Source organism: Lacerta agilis, chromosome 12 (genome assembly GCF_009819535.1).
Source record: "Lacerta agilis isolate rLacAgi1 chromosome 12, rLacAgi1.pri, whole genome shotgun sequence".
Lineage (NCBI taxonomy): Eukaryota > Metazoa > Chordata > Lepidosauria > Squamata > Lacertidae > Lacerta > Lacerta agilis.
In genome coordinates, this window is record NC_046323.1 from 48,644,057 (window position 1) to 48,669,058 (window position 25,002).

Below are 25,002 nucleotides of genomic sequence, written 5' to 3' on the forward strand. Positions count from 1 at the left end.
GGGCCAGATGGGAGTTTTAGTTCCAGACATCTGAAGGGTGCCCGGTTGGCAAAAAGGCTATTGCAATTAATCCGTCAGCTTAACTAGAAGGATTTCCCTTTGGATGCCCTAGATTCAACCCCACGGCATGAATTTTGTGTGGTAGTGAGATGATATTTCTCCACACAAGCCTGCACCCTCCTAGTTCCCACACAGCAGAACCGAATATTTCTGCCTCCCTCTCACCTTCCTCGGTTGTCCGGGTCCAGCCACATACCCCTTGCCATTACAGTCGTACCTTGTTACAGGTAGGTAGCCGTGTTGGTCTGCCGTAGTCGAAACAAAATAAAAAAAAAGAAGAAGTGTGCATCCACATGAAAGCTCATACCAATAGCAAACTTAGCTGGTCTCTAAGGAAGGAATTTTTTATTATTATTATTTTGTTTTAGTTATACCTTGGTTGACAAACGCCTTGCGACTCGAACGTTTTGGTTCCCAAACGCCGCAAACCCAGAAGTGAGTGTTCCGGTTTGTGAATGTTCTTTGGAACCCGAACGTCCGACGTGGCTTCCGATTGGCTGCAGGAGCTTCCTTCAGCCAGTCAGAAACCGCGCCTTGGTTTTTGAAAACGTTGGAAGTCGAACGGACTTCCATGATGGATTCCGTTCGACTTCCGGGGTACCGCTGTATTTTGAAGCTGGAAAACACCATTTATGGCAGGAGAGTAAGCCTCCTCATGTGCCTTCCTGAGCCACTTTAGACAAAGCAAAATGTCTCAAGGGAGCAATTTCCCATCAGCCTCCTTCTGCCCTCCGTCAGAGACAATGGGAGCTGGAGTCCAACCACATGGGTTCAAGTTACTAGAAAGGAGGTTCTCACAAAACATCAGGCAGGAAGAACCTTCTGACAGCAGGGGCTGTTTGATCGTGGAACAGCTGACCTTGGAAAGTGGTGGATTCTCCTTCATTGGAGAATGAATCAATTGGCCCTGGCTGGCGTTGGCTCTGGCGCCACCTACTGTTGCTCTCCCTGCTTTCCGCCCTACCATTTCCAATGGGCGCCAGCCACTACAGATTAGGGTCCAGCGATATGTTGCTGGACAGGGAGACTTGAGTCCCAGTTGACCCTGGGTTTCGGCACTCCGTCGTATGCCTGGAATATTTTAAGCATCCCTCCCTTTGGAGGAGAATGAGGCCTAACAACTTCCTCTTTGCGTACCTTCCATAGTCTCTGCAACCCAACAACAGCAAGCAGCACGAGATGAGGATATCCAAATCGATGGGAGATATCTTGGGGTCCCTGTACAAAGATGCGGAGAGGACACGGAAACATTCAACAGGTCGGTGAAACCCAGCTTCTCTTTCTCCTACAGGGTCTGCCAGGGCAGTGACAGCACCTTTTCACATCCGAAAACAGGGAGCTGCTCCAGCCCCCAGGCACACCCCCCCCACTGCCAAGTGTATTCTGCAACATGTAATTGATGCAGTAACAGTGATGGATTTCCCTGTTTAATTTCAAGAAGCAACTGATTCCAGGGGGCTGGAGCTGAAACACTAAAAGCCCGGTTTCTAGTGCAAGCTAAGCACACTTCTCAGCATTCAACACTCTCAGCAGTGCCCGATCTGATCAGCACAGTCGCTGGGCAGGGGTATATGGCCGGAGATTTATCTGATTACATAAATCTATCTCCACTGTCAGAAGTAGTATGAATACCATTTTCTGGGAATCACGGGTGTTGATGCATTCATGGCCTGTTAACAGGTTTCCCATATGCATCTGGCTGGCCAGTGTCAGAAGAGGATGCTGGACTAAATAGGCATTGGGCCTGATCCAGCAGCTCTGCTCTCAAGGTCTTCAGATTTGACTCCATCCAGTTGTCCAACTGACAAGCTATGCCTTGATGCAACTTATACGATACAATAATCTTTATTGTCATTGTCCCATGCAGAACAACGAAATTGAAAAATCTACATCATACATGCAAAAACTGACAAGCCTACTACCCTGAAAATGCCTGTCGACTCATTCCCCATCCCGCCTATGCATAATTAACCTCCTAAACTTTAATGCCCTACCTGATTAGCCCCCTAAAAACTCTGAGAAGGTTAAGGGGTGATCTGATAGCCATGTTCAAATATATCAAAGGATGTCATATAGAGGAGGGAGAAAGGTTGTATTCTGCTGCTCCAGAGAAGCGGACACGGGGCAATGGATTCAAACTACAAGAAAGAAGATTCCACCTAAACATTAGGAAGAACTTCCTGACAGTGAGAGCTGTTCGGCAGTGGGATTTGCTGCCAAGGAGTGTGGTGGAGTCTCCTTCTTTGGAGGTCTTTAAGCAGAGGCTTGACAGCCATCTGTCAGGAATGCTTTGATGGTGTTTCCTGCTTGGCAGGGGGTTGGACTGGATGGCCCTGGTGGTCTCTTCCAACTCTAGGATTCTATGATTCTAACTGAAAACAAACACTCCATTAGAGACTGCCTTACACTACGTTTAAAGCCAAAATCGCTTTTGGATAGAAACTGTTTCTCAGGCAGCTAGTCGTGGTCTTTATAACCCTGTACCTTCTTCCAGAAGGCAGAAGCTGAAAGAGATCGTTTCCGGGGTTCACACTATCCTGCACTATCCCTGCAGCTTTCTTCTGGCACCTGGAGGCATAGATTTGATCCAAGGTGGGAAGAGGGCACCCAATTATTCTCTCCACAGTCTTCACAACCCTGCACAGCAACTTGCTCTTTTCCCTGTAGCTGCTCCCACCAAATGCCCCCCCCCCAGTCCTTTGCTGGAGAAGCGGGTCAGTTGCCACATGTGTTCGCCCAGTTGCTGACACAAACCAGGGGCCTATAATTTCTGTCTAATTGTCAAAGCTTTCCTCCCTCGACGTTGCCGTTGAGACTTTGCCCAGAATTCTGGGATGGTTCTTTCTGAAACAAAATGTGCTGTTACATCGAGTCACTGCAGATGCTTCTTGTACTCGAACAAAGTTAACAATATTTATTTTTTTGTTGTTTTTTTTCCCCTTTGGACTGCCAGCCTGTTCTCCCTGCCACACACAAACACCAATAACCCAATGGAATTTGGAACTGGTGCAAGTTTGTTGCTGGCAGAACCCATAAACTTCCTGTCCTTCTGCAATGGGGGACAACCGATGCCCAACACAGGGTTTATGGGGCTGCTTTATTATTTATTATTACAGAGGCCAAGGCCTGGATTTTACTGAATTATCCTAAATAAATCACTATGGCGATAAGTGCAATTATTAATTATTATTATTATTATGGCATACGTGGGTGGAATGGAAAACTTTCATGGCTGCGGTGTAGGCCCTCCAAGACAGGAAATACTGAAAATCAAAACTTCGTTTCCTTTAAACAAAGCAACTTTCTGGTCCTCATGATTGTAAGGAGCAGGGAATTGGGGCAGGGAGAGACACACCTCAAGTTTTGATAGCAGTCTCTTGGAAGAAAAACGACTCTTGAAATGAAAAGCAGAATTGCAGAATTTGCCTGTCTTACAGCAGAGTTTCAGATACTTTGCAGTAAGGTTTTTAAAAACAAGAAAAGATAAGTGCAATCTTCCGTGTGTGTGTGTGTGCGTGTATAAATACCGTATTGGCCCGAATATAAGCCGCACCCAAATATAAGCCGCACCTTTAAAAATTAGGGGGGAGGGAGAGAAAAAAGAAAATGCCCAAATATAAGCCGCTCCCTTAAAATTCTGCAGGCACTCACACCCGTTGCATTTTAGCGTATGTCTGTTTCAGCAGCGACATCGTAAAAGCCGATTTTTGTAAAGTCGTGAATTTAAGCCACAGAATTTGTAAAAAGAAATAGTGAGGCTTATATTCAGGCCAATACTGTATTGTTTGCTCAGGTGGAGCTGCGTATTACTAGATTACATTCATAGGCTTCCATATACCCGGGGCAGGATCCAGCTTCCTGTTTGGGTGCATAGGGGGCACATCCATATGTGCAGTCAGGTTTTAAGGGGTCACTTGGGGCTCGGTTGCACAGAGCTAGGCTGCAGGGCAATCGGCTGCATAGATGGCGGCTGAGACCCAAGGATAATGGCTGCGAAGTATGGAGAGGCTTCCCCTTGTGGCAAACATACATGGTGGCGCATGTGGCTGAGCCCCGCGAGTTCCTGGTTCGAGACCCCATCGCCCCACAAAGTGTGGCACAGAGCACACCCGTTGCGCCCTCCACAGTCTGGGGTCAGATATAGGTGCCCTGATTTTGGGTGGCGCTGCTGTTGTTGACACCCGAAGGTGCAGGCCGTTCAGGATCCTTATAACTTCGGCAGAACGGAGCCTCTCCTTCGCCTCGCTGGATCTCTGTGAGGAATGACGCCAAAGCTGTGGCATTTTTCCGATGAGCAGCTTTTGGATGTGGCGAGGCGAGCAGAGGAAGCAGCGAGAAGGAAGCCAGGCAAAACACACACACACACACACACACAGAGAGAGAGCACCACCCCTGCTTTTTTGGAAACAGCCAAGCGAAGTCACAGTGGATCTGGCTGTAAAATAACAACAGTGGAAAAGGACATTGAAAGGCCCCAGGGCCTGCCAGCCTGGAATGGCATCTCTCTTCATGGGACATGCTGTACTTTTTAATAACCTGGAGCGTGGGAGAACCCAACATGTTTCTCTGCCCCTGCCTTATTCACTTACTTAATGTGCTTATTGCTTTTATATCCTCCCTTTTCCTCCATGGAGCTCCGAGGGGGCATAACTGGTTTCTCCCCCTTCCTCATTTACCGTATTTTTTGCTCCGTAAGACACACTTTTTTTCCTCCTAAAAAGTAAGGGGGAAATACCTGTGCATCTTATGGAGCGAATGGTGGTCCCTGGAGCTAAATTGCCCAGGGGCCAAAAGCGGATTGTGCTTTTTATTTTACAAAGAGGAAAGGGGGTGTTGAAAGGACCCCGCTCAGCAGCTGATCAGCAAGAGATCGGGAGAGAGATAAGAGTCCTGGCTCCCTTTCAGCCCCGCCCTCCTTTGTTGAATGTGCTGCAGAGGGAGGTTGTTTGTTTCGCCAGGACATGTGACTGGCTGATTAGATTATCTGTCTGGAAACAGTAGAAACTGCTCCCTTTCCTTAAGATTTTTCAGAAATGTGAGTTGAACCCCATAAAAATGGGGCTTTTTCTCTTTGCTTTTCCCCCTTTGCAAAAGGAGATTTGCTTTTCCCCCTTTGCAAAAAAGCTGCAAAACTTTTAGCTGATCCTCAAAAAAACAGGGCTTTTAGAGGAGGAAAACCAGAAAAATATTTTTTCCCCTTGTTTCCTCCTCTAAAAATGAGGTGCGTCCTATGGTCCAATGCATCCTACGAAGCGAAAAATACGGTAACTCCCTCAAACAACCCTGCGCTGCTGAGAGAAGGGAGTGAGTGGCTGAGGGTCACACCCGGTGAGCTTCATGGTCGGGTGGGGATTCGAACCCTGGTCTCCCAGGTCTGACACTTTAACCACTACTCCACACTGTCTCTCTCTCCCCCTGCCCCTTAACCCTCTCCTTTGAAAGAAATGAAGGGCGGGAGAAATCCAAGCAGCAGAGGATTAGATTCCTAGTTCTCTAAGGATCTCATGAGGGGCAAACATTGGCCTCCTTTCCCCCTTCCTCACAACAACCCTGTGAGGAAGAATTAGGCTGATGAGTGCTGGCCTGTTCTGATGTGGCCCCTACCCCCCTATTTATTTATTTTATTTTATTGATAACAACAATTTCATAAGTAACATAAAACCATTCAAATCCTCCTCCCGGGGGTGGGGAAGCCAAAACAGCAGGATCATATCGTGCATAGCAATACAGCCTAGTGCTAATAGCAAGCATCAACACATCCCTGTGTGTTGCTCTCTGATGCAGATCACAAACTTGGTGGCCGTGTACAGACTCGAACCCAGCACTGGCTCCTGTGGTTGCAGTCTTTCTGCGGCGCAAGAGGAACGGCTTCCTTTGCTGCCATTTGTGCGCAGATGTTTGCTCTTAGCACTGCCGCTTGCCCCACTGCCCCTTCTCTGCTGATAACAGACAAACCCGTTTTGATCAGTGGGAGAACACCTGCAGAAGGTACCAGGTGGTCCTACCTCTGACATTTCCGGTTAGAAGATCTTTGGCAGTGGGCCTGGGATAGCCCCCTCTGCCTTTAAACACCAGATATCTGCTGCCAGGCTGAGCACATAATTCAAGGCTGGATGGACCACTTATCTGCCTGCTCCCAATTTTCTGCGCTCGCTCTGCTTCGACGCAGCGGCCAACAGGACCTCTGAGTGACGCAGCATTACGGAGGCGTTCGCCTTTGCAGGCTCCTGGGACTCGCACTTGAATCCCTGGGCCTCTTTTTCTGTTTTGCAGGCTCCCTGCACACCGGCCGCAGTTCTCCGCCCCCCGGGAGCGTCCCCGAAGAGCAGCAGCAGATTGCCCGCCAGGGTTCCTACACCAGCATCAACAGCGAAGGGGAGTTCATCCCCGAGATGATGGACCAAAACGTAAGCTAAAGCCTGGAAGCGATTGCCTTGCGTGTCTTTGTTTGGGGAAGGGCGTGAAAAGAAGGTGAATGGGCGCCCCTTGCAAAAACAGAGCCTTTAGGGAGCTTTGTCTCTGACCTCCTGCGATTCTTCCTAATGGAGGTCCTTCAACCATGCATCTCCATCAACACAGACCGTTGGGTCTGTCGTTGATGGGAGTTGTAGTCCAACAACATGTGGGGATGCCCAAGGTTGAAGAAGTCTCATGTTGGTCGCCGACCTCATTTTCCTTAGGTTAGGTTGCTTTCTGCTCCGTGGGGCAAGACTCAGGCTGCTTGGAACCAATTTTATTATGTGGCGCAGCTCCTTCTGGACCTGTTCAAGTGAAGGGTTGCCTAAGCGAATGTGCTGCCCCGCACCATCATGATTATGATTGTTGTTCCAAAAGCCTCGCACTTGGACACCTAGCCTGTCAAGGAAGATTTTAGAGTCTCTTTCTCCCTGAACTGCCAGCCTTCCGCATGCAGGGAGGTGGCTTTTTATTTGGACGCGGGGGAGCATTCAAATCCCATGGTTTCCTGGACTGCACCCTGAAATGGTATGGCCCAGGAAGGAGCATATTGCAGACTGATTCTTCATTTTGGAGTTGCACCACAATCCAGAAAGTCAGCTGCCTTTTTTAGGGTTGGGGGGAGGTGGGCAGGGATGAGCTGGCCAGACTGAAGGAAGTCGACCAGTCTGCAAGTCTTAATATCCTCCCGTAGTGCCCAGTTGGCCCTTTTGCATCACCTGACTTTCCAGATCCAGGGTTAGCAGGGGTTCCTATGGCTAGACTGAAGCTGGCCTTCTGTTATTGCCCCTCCACCCAGGAACACAGGAAACCGAATCAGACCATTGGGCCTCACAGCTCACTGTTGTCTGCACTGGCTCTCTAGGATTTCAGGCAGGGAGCTACCCCACACCAGCCCTACCCGGAGATAACAGGAACCGAACCCAGGACCTTCTGCATGCAAAGCAGATGGTTGCAGCATTTGTGGCACAGCGACTCCTGATTCGCATGCCCCCTGGCACAGGCTTCACCTTACTACTTAATTGAAAGGCTGGAGCACAACCCGGCAACGGGGTGCATTATACCAGGGTCCCTGCGCCTTTGGAAACCAGTTGCTAGGAATCGCAAACGGGGAGAGGATTGTTGCAGTCATGTCCTCCTTGCAGGCTTCCCAGAGAGCGCCCCGTTTCCCTACTAAGCCCCCGGCGGCTGCTCTCGCTGGCAAGGTGAGGTCTTTTTGTTCCGTGATGCTATCGTGACCTTTCTCATATTTTTAACATGACAACAACGAAATCCAAAATCGCTCCGGGTGAGTTTTGGCAGAGGCCAAGCACAGATGTGCAGTGTGCATCTAGATGCCAAAAAAGGGGGAGCTTTAATTGTTTCTAAATTTTTATGAGCCTTTCTCTGTCTCTTTCTCTCTCTCCCCCTTACCCCCTTTCCTCTCAAAAAGTTGTTGGAGCCGTTCATCAGCCCAAACGACTCGCTCTCGTCAAGCTGTCAGTCCCTGGATAGATCTGGAGACAGGTAAGCCAGATATGGTCCCCTTTATGGCTGGGGGGTACCTGATACCCTGGTATCTGCCCACCCAGTCCTTGAGGTCATAGTCTGGATGATGTCCGGCAGGTGGCAAGATGGGAGGAGAGCCTAGAGGGGTCTCGAGCATCACTGGAGCAGAAGCTGGAGAGGACCATCTGTTGGGGAAGACCCTCTGTCTCATGTTTTCCTGCTCACTTAGCAAGGAAATGGACACTCTAGAACAGGGGTCAGCAACTTTTTTCAGCCGTGGGCCGGTCCACCATCCCTCAGACCATGTGGGGGGCCGGACTATTTTTTTTGGGGGGGGGAAATGAACAAATTCCTATGCCCCACAAATAACCCAGAGATGCATTTTAAATAAAAGGACACATTCTACTCATGTAAAAACACGCTGATTCCCGGACCATCCACTGGCCGGATTTAGAAGGCGATTGGGCCTGGCGCCTAAAGGTGTATAATGAAGGCGCCAGGCGAACTTCCCTGGGGAGTTACAGGTTGGTAGCCGTGTTGGTCTGCCATAGTCAAAACAAAACAAAATAATAAAAAATTCCTTCCAGTAGCACATTAGAGACCAACTAAGTTTGTTCTTGGTATGAGCTTTCGTGTGCATCTGAAGAAGTGTGCCTGCACACGAAAGCTCATACCAAGAACAAACTTAGTTGGTCTCTAAGGTGCTACTGGAAGGAATTTTTTTATTTTTTATTTTGTTTTCCCTGGGGAGAGCATTCCATAGATGGGGAGCCACTGCAGAGAAGGCCCTGTTGCCATCCTCTGGACCTCTTGAGGAGAAGGCACATGAAAAAGGACCTCAGAAGATGATCTCAGGGTCTGGGCAGGTTCATATGGGAAGAGGCAGTCCTTGAGGTATTGCGGTCCTGTTTGGAGTGTGCATGGCAATCTTTTGGCGAGCATCACCAGCTTTCCTTCTTTGAAATGGGTACATATATATATATATATTTGAAGTACCCACAACAGTGTCATAGATTTCCAGATTTGCCCAGGGGCCCAAAAACGTTGGGGACCCCTGCTCTCAAGCAGTGTTTCTCCAGATGTTATTGACTACAGCTCCCATTGTCCCCAGCCGGTGTGACCAGTGGTCAGGGATGATGTGAGTTATAGTCCAAAACATTTGGAAGCCATGAGGTTTGGGTTGCAATAAAAGCGCAAGATAAATGCAAAGCTTTACCATTGTTTTGGTGATAGTTGTATTAGAATGAGTGATGCTGAAGACCAGGGCTATGTCACTGGGTCTAATGCACCTCTTTCTCGTCCTGCAGTCCCCCCTTTAGCCAAGCACCTGTTTCAAGAAGGGACAAAGACAGCCTTGATTGCCTAGGTAAGTTCCTCTGAGCCAGCATTGTTTACTGTCGCCGAGAGAGATCTTTAGGGATGTACAGAGGCAGCGGTTTCCACCCCATCCTATGCTGGTTGCAATCAGCGCTGTTTCTGTTCCATTGCAGTTCGGCTTCTGCCGAAACTATGTCTCTCATCTCGCTAGCTGCTGCGGCCAAAACGGATGCAATTCATCACGTAATTAACTCCATTGCATTTCGGTGGAAGGGGAACATCAACACAAGAAAACATTTTAATTTTTTGGGATGGGTGTTGTTATTTTGTTTTTTGTTTTAACTATTTTTATTTTTGCTTCTGCCTTGTATTTTTGTCTTGCGAACTGCCCTGAGCTCTTGTGACAAAGGGTGGTAAATAAATCTCATAGTTAAAATGCAACATTAACTGACCAAAAATAAAGCGACACCGAGTGCCGCTTATATTTGCTTGTGTTCCTGACCTCAGGCAAACATGCAAATTGTGGAAATTTCTGCTCCTGTTTCCATTTCCAACATCCTTGGAGATACCCTGAGAATCTCATGAGACTGCTGAAGGCTAGACTGCCTCAAAGTGAGAAGTCCTTGAGTGCAATGATGCCATTCCATGTTTTTCCTTGCAAAGTCTGATCTCTTATATCCCTACCTGATCCTTGAAGTCTTGCATGCTCAGCTCATATCTGCCAGTTCTGTTTTGTTGGCACAGTGTTGTGGAACCCGCTTTAGGCCCATACCGAAGAAATTTTCTGATTCTGGAGTTCGGATTTTATCTCTGTTGTATTTGCTCATCTTACTGTACGCCGTGTATAGATTAGCGCAATTCAGCAGTATGCAAAGTGCCCACGTAGATAGATAACAAAATTACCTGAGGACTAGAACCCCGAGAAGCCAGAGGGATGGATCTGTGGCAAAAATCGGGCAGTTGCACTGCTGGCCGAGCGTGCCCAGAGTACGGGCGTTTTGGAAGATGGAGAACTTCAAAATCGCACACGTTAACTCGCAGAGCTGTGGTTTGAGAAGCCTTCGCTTGGGCGCACATGTGCAGCTGGTGAAATCACGGAAAATTTCATCATTGCTGCATCGTAGTGACCTCTGCTATTAAAAAATGAATGCATGGCAGGGGGCCCAGAGGATGAAAAGGCAATGTTTGGCTTGCGGAGGTGCCGCTGGGCCGAGGCATGGAAGTCGAGCGTCAAATAAGGCCAAGTGATCCTGTGAAGTTTTAATATGCCCCCTGGGTCGCAGCGCTCAAATTTCCCTTTAAAAGGCCGTCCGCCAGAGCCTTGAGGATGTGGCTGGCTTTGTAGCCCCCCCCCACCCACCCCCGGCTTGCTGTTCACGCTGATGGTGTGACCATCGCTACATGCTCTGTTTCTAGAAGGGGGTGGATAGGGTGGGAGGAAATCCCCCGTGGCTCTAAAGCAGGGTTTCCCAAACTTGGGTCACCAGCTGTTTTTGGACCACAATTCCCATCATCCCTAACCACTGATTTTTTGCCAGCTCAGGATGATGGGAGTTGTAGTCCAAAAACAGCTGGAGACCCAAGTTTGGGGAACCTGACTCTAAAGGGGTAACCGTTGAGCAGTGGCTTTGCGAGGCCGGTGAGTGGGTGATTTATGACTTGAGTTAAAAGTGCGGCAATAGAAACTTGGGCCGCGGAAGACGGTGAACCCAGAGATAAGCTTTTTGCAACAATATACCTTTGAGGTTTGCCACCTAGTTAATGCTGTGCCATCAGATAGCCCTCGAGTTGCATCCGTTTTGGTGATCTGTGGGGTGTGTGTGTGTGTGTGTGTGTGTGTGTGTGCATATATATGCAAAATGATTATTTTTCAGCACGCACGCACACATTGCTTGCTTTCATTTGAGCTGTCCATCAAGTCTTGGAGAGGCAGCTGGGTATCATTGCAGCATTCTTGCACCAATTAAATGTGGCGCGTAGAAGGCGGAATTTGAGTTTCGGGTGAAGCCACACTTCCCTCAGTTCTTTTCACAGATATATTTTCCTGGAAGGGCCCACGTGTGATTTCTTAGCCCTTGACTTGATTTCCCGTGATTTCTTCCCCTCTTGACAAAAGCAGCTTGGAGGAGCAGCAGCAACCAACAAAATCTGAAAAAAGAACCCGGAAGCAACACATAGACCAGGTGTAGGGAACTCGGCCCTCCAGATGTATTGGGACTACAGTTCCCATCATCCCTGACCACTGGTCCTGTTAGCTAGGAATCATGGGAGTTGTAGTCCCAAAACATCTGGAAGGCCGGATTTGCCTATTCCTGACATAGACCCTGTCTGCACCTTACATTTAAATCACCATGATACCACTGCGATGGGCGTGGCTTCCCCCCAAAGCATCCTGGGAGGTGTAGCTTGTTATGGGTGCCAAGAGTTGCTAAGAGACCTCTGTTCCCCTCACCAAGCTACAATTCCCAGACTTCCCTAGGAAGAGGGATCAACAACTCTGGGAATTGTAGCTGTGTGAGGCGAATAGGGATCTCTTAACAACTCTCAGCACCGTTAACAAACTACACTTCCCAGGATCCTTTGGGGGAATCTGTGGTTGCTTAAAGTGGTATGGTACTGTTTTAAATGCAAGGTGCGGATGCGGCCGTAGTTTGTTGTTCTGCTCTTAGTTCAACCCAAAACATGAACAAATATCTCAACATGACAACCCTCTCTCTCCCCCCCACCCCCTTGTACAATCTTAACATAAGTGCTGCCATCTTGGATTTTATTATGCAAGAGTGTTTTGGGCAAAGCATGGGGAGAGAAAACTAGATGCAAGTGTCATTTCTGTACTTTTGTCAGATTTTGACATCCCGTTTTGCGAGAGATTCGGCAAGGGAGGGACTTTTCCAAGGCAGTATCACCTGTCCCAGAGCCGCAAGGACTACAATGACGGTAAGGCTGTTTAAATTGGTGGGTTTTTGAGGGGAAAGGTGCATAGAGCAGCTCAGTGGGTGCCTTGGGCAGAAACGGGGAGCCAGAATTGGGCTTGTTGCAGCTGCGTTGAGCACACTGGCTATCGAGCTCTGGAGAGAGGTGCTGTTCAGGGTGGGGCCCCTTTAAGGTGGGCGCCAAATACTAGCTTTCCTTCCCCGACGTGGTGACAATGTGAGTAGACCGAATGTCTCCAGGTGGTGGACCCTGGCTGATCCGCACTAGGAAAGGCCTGTAGCTGAGGGAAAGAGCACATCCTTCCACACAACCAGTGCTTTTTTTCTGGAGGGACGCAGGGGTACGCATACCCCTAAACATTTTGTGAATCTTTGAACTTTTGTCCATTTACTGTATTTATTTTGCCCGATTTGAACTATAAAATGGTGGTTTTCTTGGGTCAAAATGAGAGAGTACCCCTAAACATTTTTTAAAGAAAAAAAGCACTGCATGTAACACCATATAAGACCATATTACACCAGTCTTGAAAGACCAACATTGGCTCCCAGTACGTTTCTGAGCACAATTCAAAGTGTTGGTGCTGATCTTTAAAGCCCTAAGCAGCCTCGGCCCAGTATACTTGAAGGAGCGTCTCCACCCCCCTTGTTCAGCCCGGACACTGAGGTCCAGCTCCGAGGGCCTTCTGGCGGTTTGCTCCCTGCGAGATGTGAGGTTACAGGGAACCAGGCAGAGGGCCTTCTCGGTGGTGGCGCCCACCCTGTGGAACGTCCTCCCACCAGATGTCAAGGAAATAAACAACTATCTGAAGGCAGCCCTGTTTAGGGAAGTTTTTAATGTTTGATGTTTTATTGTTTTTCTTAATATTATGTTGGGAGCTGCCCAGAGTGGCTGGGCAAACCCAGAGGGATGGGTGGAGTATAAATAAATAATAATTATTATCATCATCTTAATCATCATCATCCTCTGCATGCAAGTGGGTCCAGGTGTCGGTTCCCAGCATTTCGAGGTAGAACTGGGAGAGTCACCCTCTCAGAAACCCTGGAGAGCTGCTGCCAGTCCGTGTAGACAATACTAGATGGGCTAGTGGTCTGACTCGGTGTAAGGCAGCTTCCTCACTGATGCAGAGCTCGGCACGCATTCGCAGTGCACTGTACCCACTCGCGGCTTCACTTAATCCCCTTTTCCTGCCCCGAAAGGCCGGAGAACCTTCCCCAGGAGTTACGCCCCGCCAGAGAACCTCTTCCAGATCATGCCATCCAGCAGGACGAAAAGCTTCAACGGGGACAACAAGCTTGTCACCTTGCGGTACGAGGAACGCGGGGGGAACAAGTGGTGGCACAACTGCGACAAGATATTCCAAGGTTTCGGCTCCTCTCCGGCCAAGACGAGGAACAGTAAGTGGCCTCCCGGCGAAGGGGCTGTTGGGGGGTGGGTGGGCCGGGAAGGGCCTTCCCTACTACCAGGGTTTCCCAAACTTGGATCTCCAGCTGTTGCTGGACTACAACTCCCATCATCCCTAGAGTTAGCAGGAGCAGTGGTCAGGGATGATGGGAATTGTAGTCCAAAGACAACAACTGGAAACCCAAGTTTGCGAAACCCTGCCTTGCTCTGTGCATCATCGGCAAAACTGAATGCCGACTTGAATAACCAACACACACACACACACAAAATTCCTTCCAGTAGCACCTTAGAAAAGCTCATACCAAGAACAAACTTAGTTGGTCTCTAAGGTGCTACTGGAAGGAATTTTTTATTTTATTTTGTTTTGACTATGGCAGACCAACACGGCTACCTACCTGTAACTTGAATAACCAACGCTTGGCCTGCGGAGAAATCAGGGCGTAGCTTGCAGGAAACCTGGTTATTTATTTATTATTATTTGTTACTTGAATTTGCACGCTGCAAATTTTCCAGCGAAACGAAAAAAGCCAATCAATGTTGTGTTACAGCAATGATGAGATACTAAACCATTTCGAAGCATAGCATGACAACGCAGCAAATAACTCCGTTTGATTATACTGTACGTGGCCTATTGGAACATTTTAAAGTCCCCGTCAAGCAACCTGCCAATCATTTAAACCTATCCGTTCATGACAAATAGGATAAACATTCCAGTGCAATTGCATAATGTAGTGAACATTCCAAGTCAATCACATTTAAAGGCTGTTCGGATTGTGCAGATCTTTCGTGCCCATTGAGGTGGGTGAACACCATGATCTGTAGGGGGCTCTGCATTTTTCCAACTTCACAGAAACCTGGTGCACCCACAGAGCTGTAACATAGAGCAGACTTGCATTTGCTGGAAAAATGCAAGTCTGCTCTATGTTACAGCTCTGTGGGTGCACCAGGTTTCTGTTTTGTTTAGTTTTGTCCTTAAATTCAAAAAGCAAAGTGAGCTGGCCTTGAAGTGATTGCAATGCTTCACTGCAAAGGAAAGGAACCTCTTGCCTTCCAGGTGTTGTTGAACTGCAGCTCCCATCATCCCTCACCATTTGTCCCAGTGGCTGGGGCTGATGGGAGTCGGAGTCCCAACAATATCTGGAGGGCCATGGGTTTCCAACCGCTGCGTTGTGAGTTTGCTGGAAACCTTCCATTGGTAATACTTGGCTAGAGGGATCCACCAGTTGTCACAGGGAACAAAAATGGCCCTGTGAACTCCTGGGGCGGCTGAGTGCATCCCATTAAAGGACTCCAGAAGCCTTTAGGTCTGGCTGTTTTGGGAAGGAACTGCAGTAACAGGAGCGTTGTCAAGCACCAGGCAGGCCACAGCTGTGTTTGGCTTGGAGAGTCACCAGTTGCACAGTGTATGAAATATCAGGCTTGGAATCGTAATTGCAACCCCCTGGAGTCAGAAAGGCTACAGCAACGCCACCCTTTCTGACAATTCGGGAACAGGTTTTTTTCTGAATTAAAACTGGGGGCCTTCTTCCCTCTTGCGCTAGGAAAGAGGTAGGTATCTTTGGGTTTTCTTCGAAATGAAAACTGGTGTTCTGAAGGCGCCATCGTATTCCGTGCAAGCGAAAGAAACGCAGGCATTGCAACTCCTGACACGGGGATGGCTGCACTGGTGTGGAGACCTTGGGTGTCTGTAGCCTTTCTCCCCCCCCCAGCCCTCCCTGACATTGGTTTCTGCCTCCCCTGTAGCGCTGCAGGCCCCAGTGAACTGGAGACTTGGGAAGCTGCTGGGGCGAGGTGCCTTCGGGGAGGTCTACCTTTGCTACGACGTTGACACTGGCCGGGAGCTCTCCGTAAAGCAGGTGCCCTTTGACCCCGACAGCCAAGAGACGAGCAAAGTGAGTATGAGGATAAGACGCAGTGTGAACACTTCCCCCCTGCCCAAATTAACGTGTGTGTGTGTTCCTCTGTGGGGCAGGAAGGTCCGAAGGGGGAGATAAGGGATCATAAGCAATTGAGAAGGACCTGGGATATCAACGAGGAAGCGCAGAGAGATTGCGCAGCCTGGTTCTTTGTGCTTCCTTTGCAGAGAAAAGTCGAGGAGGATAGATGTGTCCATGGTTTTTAGACATGGCAGCTTAATAGAGGGGGAGTTAATTGTTTTATTGTGTACAGTGGTACCCCGGGTTACGTACTTAATTCGTTCCGGGTTACAGTACGTAACCCGAAAAGGACGTAACCCGAACAATTCGGCGCAGACCGAAAAAATTCCGAAAACCCCCCGCAAAAAAGGCCCTGCACATGCACAAATCGCGCGCACATCGGGTTGCCCTTCCGGGTTAGCGGAGTTCGTAACCCGAAAAGTACGCAACCCGGAGCGTACGTAACCCGAGGTACCACTGTATTGTGTGTTCTCATTTTGTATTTTTCCGCTGTGAAGCACCCTGGGATCTTGGGATGAAAGGCAGTTTATGCAAACCTCACTACAGTGGTACCTTGGTTCTTGAACTTAATCCGTTCTGGAAGTCCGTTCGACTCCCGAAACCATTCGACAACAAAGGCGCGGCTTTGATTGGCTGCAGGAGCTTCCTGCACTCAAGCAGAAGCCGCGTCGGGTTTTTGGCTTCTGAAAAACGTCCGCAAACTGGAACACTTACTTCTGGGTTTGAGGCGTTCGGGAGCCGATTTGTTCGGGAGCCAAACCTTTCGAGTACCAAGGTACCTCTGCACAGGCAGGGGATGTTTTAGGTGCGTCCGATATGTGTGTGACTGTGCGCATCACACCGGCCTCGGAAGTGACCCGAAAATGTCACAAAAAGGGGCGGAACGGAATGGGGTGGCCTTGCGAGGGCCCCACCGACATTGGTCTGGAATGTAATTCCCGTGCAAATCGGCCATTGCCAATAATAATAATAATAATAATAATAATAATAATAATAATAAACACCTTTGAACCAATGGACCTCTCAACACCAGGTGTTGGGTACAAACATGTTCTGCATGTGAGCTTCTCAGAGATATCTAACCACCCCGTGGTGGAAACAGGATGCTGAAGCAAGGTGGACCTTTGGGGTTTTCTGATCTGCAGGGTGCTCTTCTTATTTTCTCTTATATCTGTTGGGGCTTCATATTGGGAGAAGGAAGCGATTGCCTGAATCCAGCTAGCAGGGAGAAACCGTCTTCTATTTTTGGAAGCCCATGCCAGTTTCTTGCCGTGCTGCTCGTTGACGTTTCAGGGACAGTCGGGGTTTGAAGGACATTAGTCCCAAACTTGCACGGACACCATCCGTGCCCTGCACCCCGGGACAGCTAGCTATCCCCACGACCCCTTCCTCTTCCACCTGCAGCTGCTTCTGTCTTTCTGCAGGAGGTGAATGCCTTGGAATGCGAGATCCAGCTGCTCAAAACCCTCCGTCACGAGCGGATCGTCCAGTATTACGGTTGCTTGCGGGACGCCGAGGAGAGGAAGCTGTCCATCTTCGTGGAATACATGCCGGGGGTAAGCTAGCCTGCATGGGCGTTTTTGTAAAGGTCTTGGAGTTCTTAATAAGCCCAGAGCTTCCAAGCTCTTTTCATGCCTTCTACAAGGTCCCAGGAGCAGACTTTGGTCATATGGCTCCCTGAGCGAGGACAAAAATCTGGTGCCTCTCTCCTCTAAATATTGCTTATTTCCACAATAATTCCTTTTGGCGCTGTTGCTTTCATTATGGGTCTTCCCAACAGGCTCAGTGAAACTTCACATTATTACAAAAAACAGAAGTTGTTGTTGTTGTTTTGTTGTTTTGTTGTTGTTGTTTTGTGCCCCCTCAACTCAAAAAGGGAAGGGAACTTTCCGCACTGCTCTAAATCCAGCGCTCTTTGTGCTCCTCGTCTTCCTTTGACCAGCAAACCTTTTCTTGTGGCTCACTTGGACTGGGACCCTGCTTTCCTGAAATAGTTTTGAACGTATTCCTGTTTGGACAAATGTTACATAGAGATTGGAGCCTGGCAGCTGATGTAAACTGTGAAAAGATATAACATTTTATACAGGCTGAGGTGGTTCAGTAGTCACATGTCTGTCTGCTGAAAGTGCACACAATTGCCCCCCCCCCAATCCCAATGGGCTTTGATCGAGCCAATTCTGCAGGTTTTGTGGTGCTTCTGGATAAACAGGGAAACCCTTATCTGCCTTCTGAAGGAGGAAGCCAAGAGCTGATTGGCCAGTGTTCATGATGTCATGGCCCCTTGCCTTCCTCAGCGGTTTCCCAAAGCGATTTTGCATCTATTTCGAAATGTTTTCAATATGCTTTAGGGAAAAAAGAAAACACTGTTTGCACACCTATGTGTGTTAAATGCCAGTATGCTTCATTTAAGAAGTGGGAGGAAAGTAGCTAGTATTTGGAATCCGCAGTGTTGTCCTGTGGTTTAAGGTAACTTTAAGACAATTTCCACATTTATTTAAAAAAGCAATTTTTAATTGAGTACTGTATGTTCCCTTCCTCTTGGCATTTAAACTCTCTTTAGCGGAGGAAACTGCAGCAAAATATTCCCCTTTTCAGCAGGTGCAAGAAGCATCCTCCAGTCCTGTCAGCTAATAGTTGAGAGCCAGTGTGGTGTAGTGGTTAAGAGTGGTAGGCTCGTAATCTGGTGAACCGGGTTCGCGTCTCCGCTCCTCCACATGCAGCTGCTGGGTGACCTTGGGCTAGTCACACTTCTTTGAAGTCTCTCAGCCCCACTCACCTCACAGAGTGTTTGTTGTGGGGGAGGAAGGGAAAGGAGAATGTTAGCTGCTTTGACACTCCTTTGGGTAGTGATAAAGTGGGATATCAAATCCAAACTCTTCTTCTTCTTCTTCTCCATTGCATAAATGCCTGGCAGATAGCTCAGCTGGCTACAGTGTGAGCGAATAATTCCAAGGTTGCAGGTTCGATCCCTGTATGGGACAACTTGCATATGATCCTCGGGGTCCCTACGATTCTACAATTTGAAATGTTGCTACTTATTTGATTTGTAGCTTGCTTTTTGACCAGCCTCTCCAAAATGGCTCGCGCCATTCATAAAACGACATGGTTCCATTAGCCAAAGTAGCCAACGGAGCCTTGTTTGTTCTCCCGCGTTCTTTAGGGTTCTATCAAAGACCAGCTGAAAGCCTACGGAGCCCTAACGGAGAACGTGACCCGGAAATACACACGGCAGATCCTGCAAGGGGTTTTCTACCTGCACAGCAACATGATTGTACACAGAGATATCAAAGGTAGGTGGAGATCCCAGGGGGAATGTTCCGATCGCTTAGGTGAGCTCGTTGACTGTAGGTGACAAAGAAACTCAATCTATTCAGCGCAGGCACATTTTGCATAAACCCCAAGGGCCTATTGAAACCGGCAAGCATGCTCTCAGCGGGGGGAAAAACACATAATACCACTGACCATGAGCCCTGATCCACCTCCAACCATTGGCTGAGTTAAGCTGATGTTAAGAAATGCCAGCAAACATTCTGATTGTTGAAGGTGGGGGGGGGGAGACTCAGCCTTGTAATGTTTCAAAAACACTGATTCTGGTACAAGGAAAGTTAAATATTTGTTCAGAACCCATGCACAAGGTTCGCTGTTGTCCTTCCTCCCCCAGTTTTAGTTGTACCTGCGAGTTTTTCGTTTTGTTTCTTCAGTTGGTTGGAAGTCACTTTGGGTCACCTTGGGCAAGATAAAGCAACTAACAAATTTAATTAACTACAACCACGATGCCTGTGGGAAATAAGGGCACTGCGTTTGGTGTGGTCATTGCTCATCATAGACTGCTGCCCACTCAGTCTGTATTGTTCCCCATCGAGTGCTGGGTGTTTATTTTCTTGCACATTCTGCTTTCCTTCCACCATGGAACCCAAGGCCACGGACATGTGGTTCCTTGCAGTCACTCGTCCTGGCATGGACCAGATCCAGACCTGCTTAGCTTCGGCACGGTGGGGGACTCATGTGCCTTCAGACTATATCCCAGGGCTGACAGACCTAGGGAAAGGTATTGCACAGTGCAGCATGCCACAGAGTGCGTGCAGGTTAGACCACACAGATGGAATCACTGGAAAGACACAAAGAGATATTTGCAAGGTTTAATAACAACTGCCCAAACATACACCTTACAGTCATCCCTTCTACATAGTGTCTGTAACCATCACTCATCCTCCCATGGGGGGGGGCAGAATAAGGTACATACAGTGCCGGGGTTCGGTGCTGGAGCTCCCCGTGCGTGAGCCTAAGCTGCCCACGCACGAGGTACCAGTTGCAGGGGAAAAGCGGCCAGCGTTCCGCGTGCGTATGGGCACGGGCGCCGGCCAAGTCTCACAATCTGAAGGTAGCTGAGTAAGACGGAAAATGACTCCGAAGGTGCGTGAGTGAATGAATGCCTCAAAATCAAATGGGTGCCTCGAAAACTAATGGATGCCTCGAATCTGAATTGGAACTACTTGTAACCTCCTGCACTATCATTTAGCAATAAAGAAAACCAAACCAAGGATATTGTCTAAGCATGAGATTTCTCTGACAGAAATTAAAAAATCCTGAAACCTTTACCCCTTTCCCCAATTGACGACAGACACCGAATCTATCTTTAGTGGCTTTGGCAAAACCCACATAGGCTCGTCTTCTAGCCCTAAGCTAAGTTTCCCTGAGCTCTCAGTCCCTGCGCGCCAATTCTTCCGCGATGCTAACTAAATAAAACTAAACCGATAAATCTTCCGCAAATCTAGCCCTAGGCTAAACCTAAAAGCCTAACTAAAACCTCACCGAAAGATCTTCCGCAAACTAAACCTAACTAAAAGAAACCCATCCAGCCCGCTCCCAAAACCCTTAAACTAAACTTGACCTAACTGAAATCCAACTAAAACAAAACGTGCCTAAGCGGGGAGCCTCAGCCTTTTATTTAGGAACAGGTATGACATCACGATAAATAATTCAACCAATAAAACCACTGTTGCTGCCCTCCAAAAAGGCGGGAAGCAGGATAAACGTCCATTGATAATTTTGAAACATTACTGGAACTACAAGTTAAGGGCGGAATAATCCTAATGGCAAAGTGCCTCTTCATTCTTACTTCCACTTTCACTTTTAAGTGGAAGGATACGAAAAGTAGTTCTTAATAACCATTAAAATAAACAAATAACCGCGGATCTTTAACGGATCCACGAAGTGTATTCCGACAATACAGCACATTATATACCATTCACAATTGATGACGCATGCAGTATGTTAAAGAAAAAGAAACACCATAATTTGGCTAATTATTCAGCTAATTATAATGACTTATCAGCTTCTGCTACACAGCTGCAAAAACTAGGTCAGGATATGCGCCCTGGCTTTTAAAGTGGTACACATCCTGTGGAACAATAATGAACCCTAACATTTAAACAAGATATTCAACATTTTGTAGAGTGCAAGACTGCTAATGGACTGCTGGGCTACACAGGAAGCTGACTGATACTGAGTCAGACCATTGATTCATCCAGCCCAGAGGAGCCCCATTAGCTAGGTCCTGCAGACCCCCGGTTTTTCAGAAGCCAAGACATGGACCCCCTGCTTTTGAAAACGCTGGTATCTCTGTGGTAGCTTTTGCTCTGTGAATGGTGCCACCATACCCTCCAACATGCTATGATGCCACTAAGCTTCCATTTCAGAAGTGGGCTGTTTTCTTTCTTTCTTTAGGTGCCAACATATTGAGAGATTCTGCCGGGAACGTGAAACTCGGAGACTTTGGTGCCAGCAAACGCATTCAGACCATCTGTATGTCTGGAACAGGGATGAAGTCCGTCACGGGGACGCCATACTGGATGAGCCCCGAGGTGATCAGCGGGGAAGGATACGGAAGGAAAGCTGACGTGTGGTAAGATCTCAGTTAATCCCAGAAATGTACGGAAATTAAATGGGACTCACACGTATTGGTGGCAGTCTTCGGCTTGCACATGGTAGAAGATTTTCAAATCTTCTCACTTCCACCTTCCTTTTGGGCAATGGATAAAACAGGCCGAATCACTTTCTGTCAGGCAGGTTCTCCTCACAGAGTTGTTGTGAGGAAAAATCAGAGAGGCCCGCCTAAGGCATTTTGTATATTGATATAAATGCTATGATTGAGTTTTAAAATATATATTTTTAATTTAATTATATTATTTTAACATGTTTGTGTTTACCGCCCTGGGCTCCATTGGATCAAAACGTAATAACCAATGAATTGAGAGGGTAAGAGAGCCTTTCTTCTTTCCTAATTCCTTCCTTCCCCTTGGCGTTGCCTTGCAGGAGTGTGGGCTGCACCGTGGTGGAAATGCTGACCGAGAAGCCACCCTGGGCAGAATTTGAAGCCATGGCCGCCATCTTCAAGATCGCTACGCAGCCCACAAAGCCCCAGCTTCCAGACGGCGTCTCGGACTACTGCCGCAGCTTCCTCAAGTTGATCTTTGTGGAAGAGAAGCGAAGGCCCACCGCAGAAGACCTCCTGAGGCACCCGTTCGTGAGTTTTAGCCTCTAGCAGACCTTCCCGTTATCGGGAGGGACGGGGGAAAGGACCAAAGATCCACACCATCGCGGAGGACTGAGCAACAGGACCAAAACCGCAAACTTCCAGATCCAACCTCAATTTCCTGTTTGGGTTACTGCCATATGTGCTGCGCTGCTGACAATCACGCCTTGTTGGCCAGGCGGCGTCCATCTTGCCAAGTCTCCAAAGCAGCCATCTTGGCTTTGTGGGGGCTGATGGGTCACTGAGATGGAGGGATTTGGAGGAACTGAGGTGACGCTGGCAAGGAAGGACATCTTGCCTTACGAACGCCAGGGAATTATCTGCTTGCGTGACGTGTCCGTTAGGGTCTCACGGACTTGATCAGCCACAAAAGAACAAAAAATTAAGGACGTTTGGCAGCCTCTTGTCGGCAGACAAGAGCTGAGAGTCGCAGAATGGGCCGGGTGCTCTGTAGAACTCGCTTGTCACCCGGTTGGCAACCGTTTAAAAAAGCAGGCGCGGCGTGAAGACAGTGGAAATAAATCCCCAGCACAAAAGAGCAAAGGCACATATCTACTTCTGTTTGAAAAAAAGGAGAAGCCATTACTAAGTCCTAGAAGCAAAGAGTTCTGGTGCACATAGAACTGTCTTTGGCTGTTGGGAGCAGAAAGCAAAGAGGATTCCTTTGTATATTGGGTGGCAATTATAATCCAGGGGGCAAACATAGCCGCAATCCATCATCCTAAAGTTATCAAGTCAGGGATATGACTGCAAAAGCGATTGTGTCAAACAGGAAACTATGGGAATTGTAGAACCTTATAAGATTACCACAAACCTATCTTTTCCTTGGACCCAAAAGAGAAGCAGTTCTATCCAACCCACCTAGGAGAGAAATAATTGTTTAAAATCCCCAGAGGTGGAGACAACACCAGTCTGTCTCTGCAATATATTCCCTTGCCCGGAACCCTAAGCAGGAGGTTGCTAATGAATCCACAAGCTGTCGCTTGGCTCTGCTTAGTGCAATTGTAAGGGGCCAGTTTACACTTTAAAGACCCTCGTCCTGCTTATTTGCAATGGAGGCTCTCAAAAAACATTTTCCTGAGGCGGAAGTAATGTTTTAAAATGATTTACTACTAGAGCTGCAACATATGCGATGCAATCCTAGCCGTTAGAAATAAGTCCGCCTAAATTCAATGGGAATCCCTTCCAGGCCACTGTGTGCAGGCTTGCAGCTTTTGTCAGATCAATTGGATCAATCAGTTGTTTATTTTTATTGATTAAAAAGTGCCCCCCATTAATTGCCAGCAGGGTTTATACATATATATATATAATTTTCTTTTTATGCAAGCTCTTCTGCAAACTACAGCTGTCAAGTGCGGTCTGAAAAGAAACATTCCCTCTTCTAAGTCGATGCCTGTTGTGGCACATTTATACATAACCTAAAACCAAAGAAAGTACTATCTCTCTATCTCGTTTCTTCGGAATGATTATTTAGATGCACATTTTTATGTGGGTTTAATTGGTTAACCAACTAAACCCCCCTATGAAGAATTGAACTAAGATTAATTTGGGTGACAGCCCTACTTTTCGCCAAAGGCATTGCCCCCAAACCTTGCGTATCCTCAGTGTCGTGGTGATGCTACAAATGCTGTAGTAGGGGTTTAGGGGAATATACATGCTAAGGAGCATTAAAATGGTAGGGACCTTGGTAAGGAAAGTCTGTTCAGCAGCCTGCAAGTGGATGTTATCGTATTAATTTGTAGTCGCAAGAGGATGCCCCGCCAGCCAGTCACAGAAAATTGTATCTGGTCATCTCCTTCCTGAGTTGATCGACTTTGCTCAATGCCAGTTTAGCAATCCTTTGGAAACATGGCAAATAACAACAGATCCCATGGCTATGGTTTTTTTTTTAGTATCTCCCCACCCCACAAAAAAAAAATCAGATTGTGTTCCAAAGTGTATTCTATATTGTGTGGCCTAAGTCAGTTGTGCATTTTAAGCAAATGTGTGTTCTTTGCATATGTTTTGCTTCGTTTACAATATGTCCTCTGCTGCCCACAGTAGAAATACGAGGAGTTCTGCACGTGACGCTGGAGCCCTGCTCCTCTCCATCCCCACATTCTGGCTGTGCCTTTGAGCACCTAAAATTTCACTAGGCAAAGGCACACGTTTTCTGGATCACCTCTACAGCCATAAAAAAACTAAAACAAGAAGAGATTGTCTGGATGCTGAATTTTGTGCCAGATTTCACTTGTTTTGGATTACACAGTGTCTTTGAATATAAGTGGAATTCAGCCAGCTCTTGATGAGGGTGTGATTGGGTTCCACTCATTAATTTTTTTATTTGTACTACTCCAAAAATCGGTTTCAACTAGGCAGTGGAATTGCAGTAAGCTGGTAGAATAGACAAGACCACGAAAAGAACGGCATTTTCTTGATTTGAGAAGGCTCACTCGGACTCTGCATGTATGCCAGTTCTCATTGAAATTTCTGTTTTCATTTTTCAAGGGACGTGATTCCCCCAGTCGCCATTTTTTTTCTTCATATATGAACACTTGCCCTGAAGAATTTGATTGCAGATTGCTGGTTCTATCCCCCCTGCCATCTGGATTTCATTCTCGCTCCACAGGGAGCGCTGGGGGAAATGTTAATACTGAAGGATGAAAATGTCAAAAGGCGGAGAGGCTTTGCCTGGGCAGGGCTGTAACATGACCTACTTTTCAAAAGATCTGTTCACAAGTTTCACGAGATGGTGTCTAAGGCCTTATTTGCAGACCCAGGAAAATCAGAGGTTGGTATCTTGGGGTAGATACCACGAGGAACCGACCCCCCTGCCTACACCAGCATCAAATGCTAGGGTCTGTCAGTCATACCAGCCCTTATTTTGAGTCATTC

At 47.7% G+C, this 25,002-nt stretch overlaps 1 protein-coding gene across 1 annotated transcript in view; it reads left to right on the forward strand.

Moving 5' to 3' along the window:
- The window catches only part of LOC117055790 (mitogen-activated protein kinase kinase kinase 3-like), a 55,972-nt gene extending 32,562 nt beyond the window's left edge, over window positions 1-23,410 (forward strand). The window contains exons 6-16 of the mRNA XM_033165617.1: window positions 1,207-1,318; window positions 6,334-6,467; window positions 7,949-8,022; window positions 9,312-9,370; window positions 12,166-12,258; window positions 13,452-13,649; window positions 15,400-15,548; window positions 17,018-17,149; window positions 18,754-18,883; window positions 21,321-21,498; window positions 21,909-23,410. Of these exons, the coding sequence (XP_033021508.1) occupies window positions 1,207-1,318; window positions 6,334-6,467; window positions 7,949-8,022; window positions 9,312-9,370; window positions 12,166-12,258; window positions 13,452-13,649; window positions 15,400-15,548; window positions 17,018-17,149; window positions 18,754-18,883; window positions 21,321-21,498; window positions 21,909-22,137 (1,488 nt within the window). The 3' untranslated portion in view covers window positions 22,138-23,410. The remainder of the gene's footprint in view (window positions 1-1,206; window positions 1,319-6,333; window positions 6,468-7,948; window positions 8,023-9,311; window positions 9,371-12,165; window positions 12,259-13,451; window positions 13,650-15,399; window positions 15,549-17,017; window positions 17,150-18,753; window positions 18,884-21,320; window positions 21,499-21,908) is intronic.
- Window positions 23,411-25,002: the final 1,592 nt, after the last annotated feature.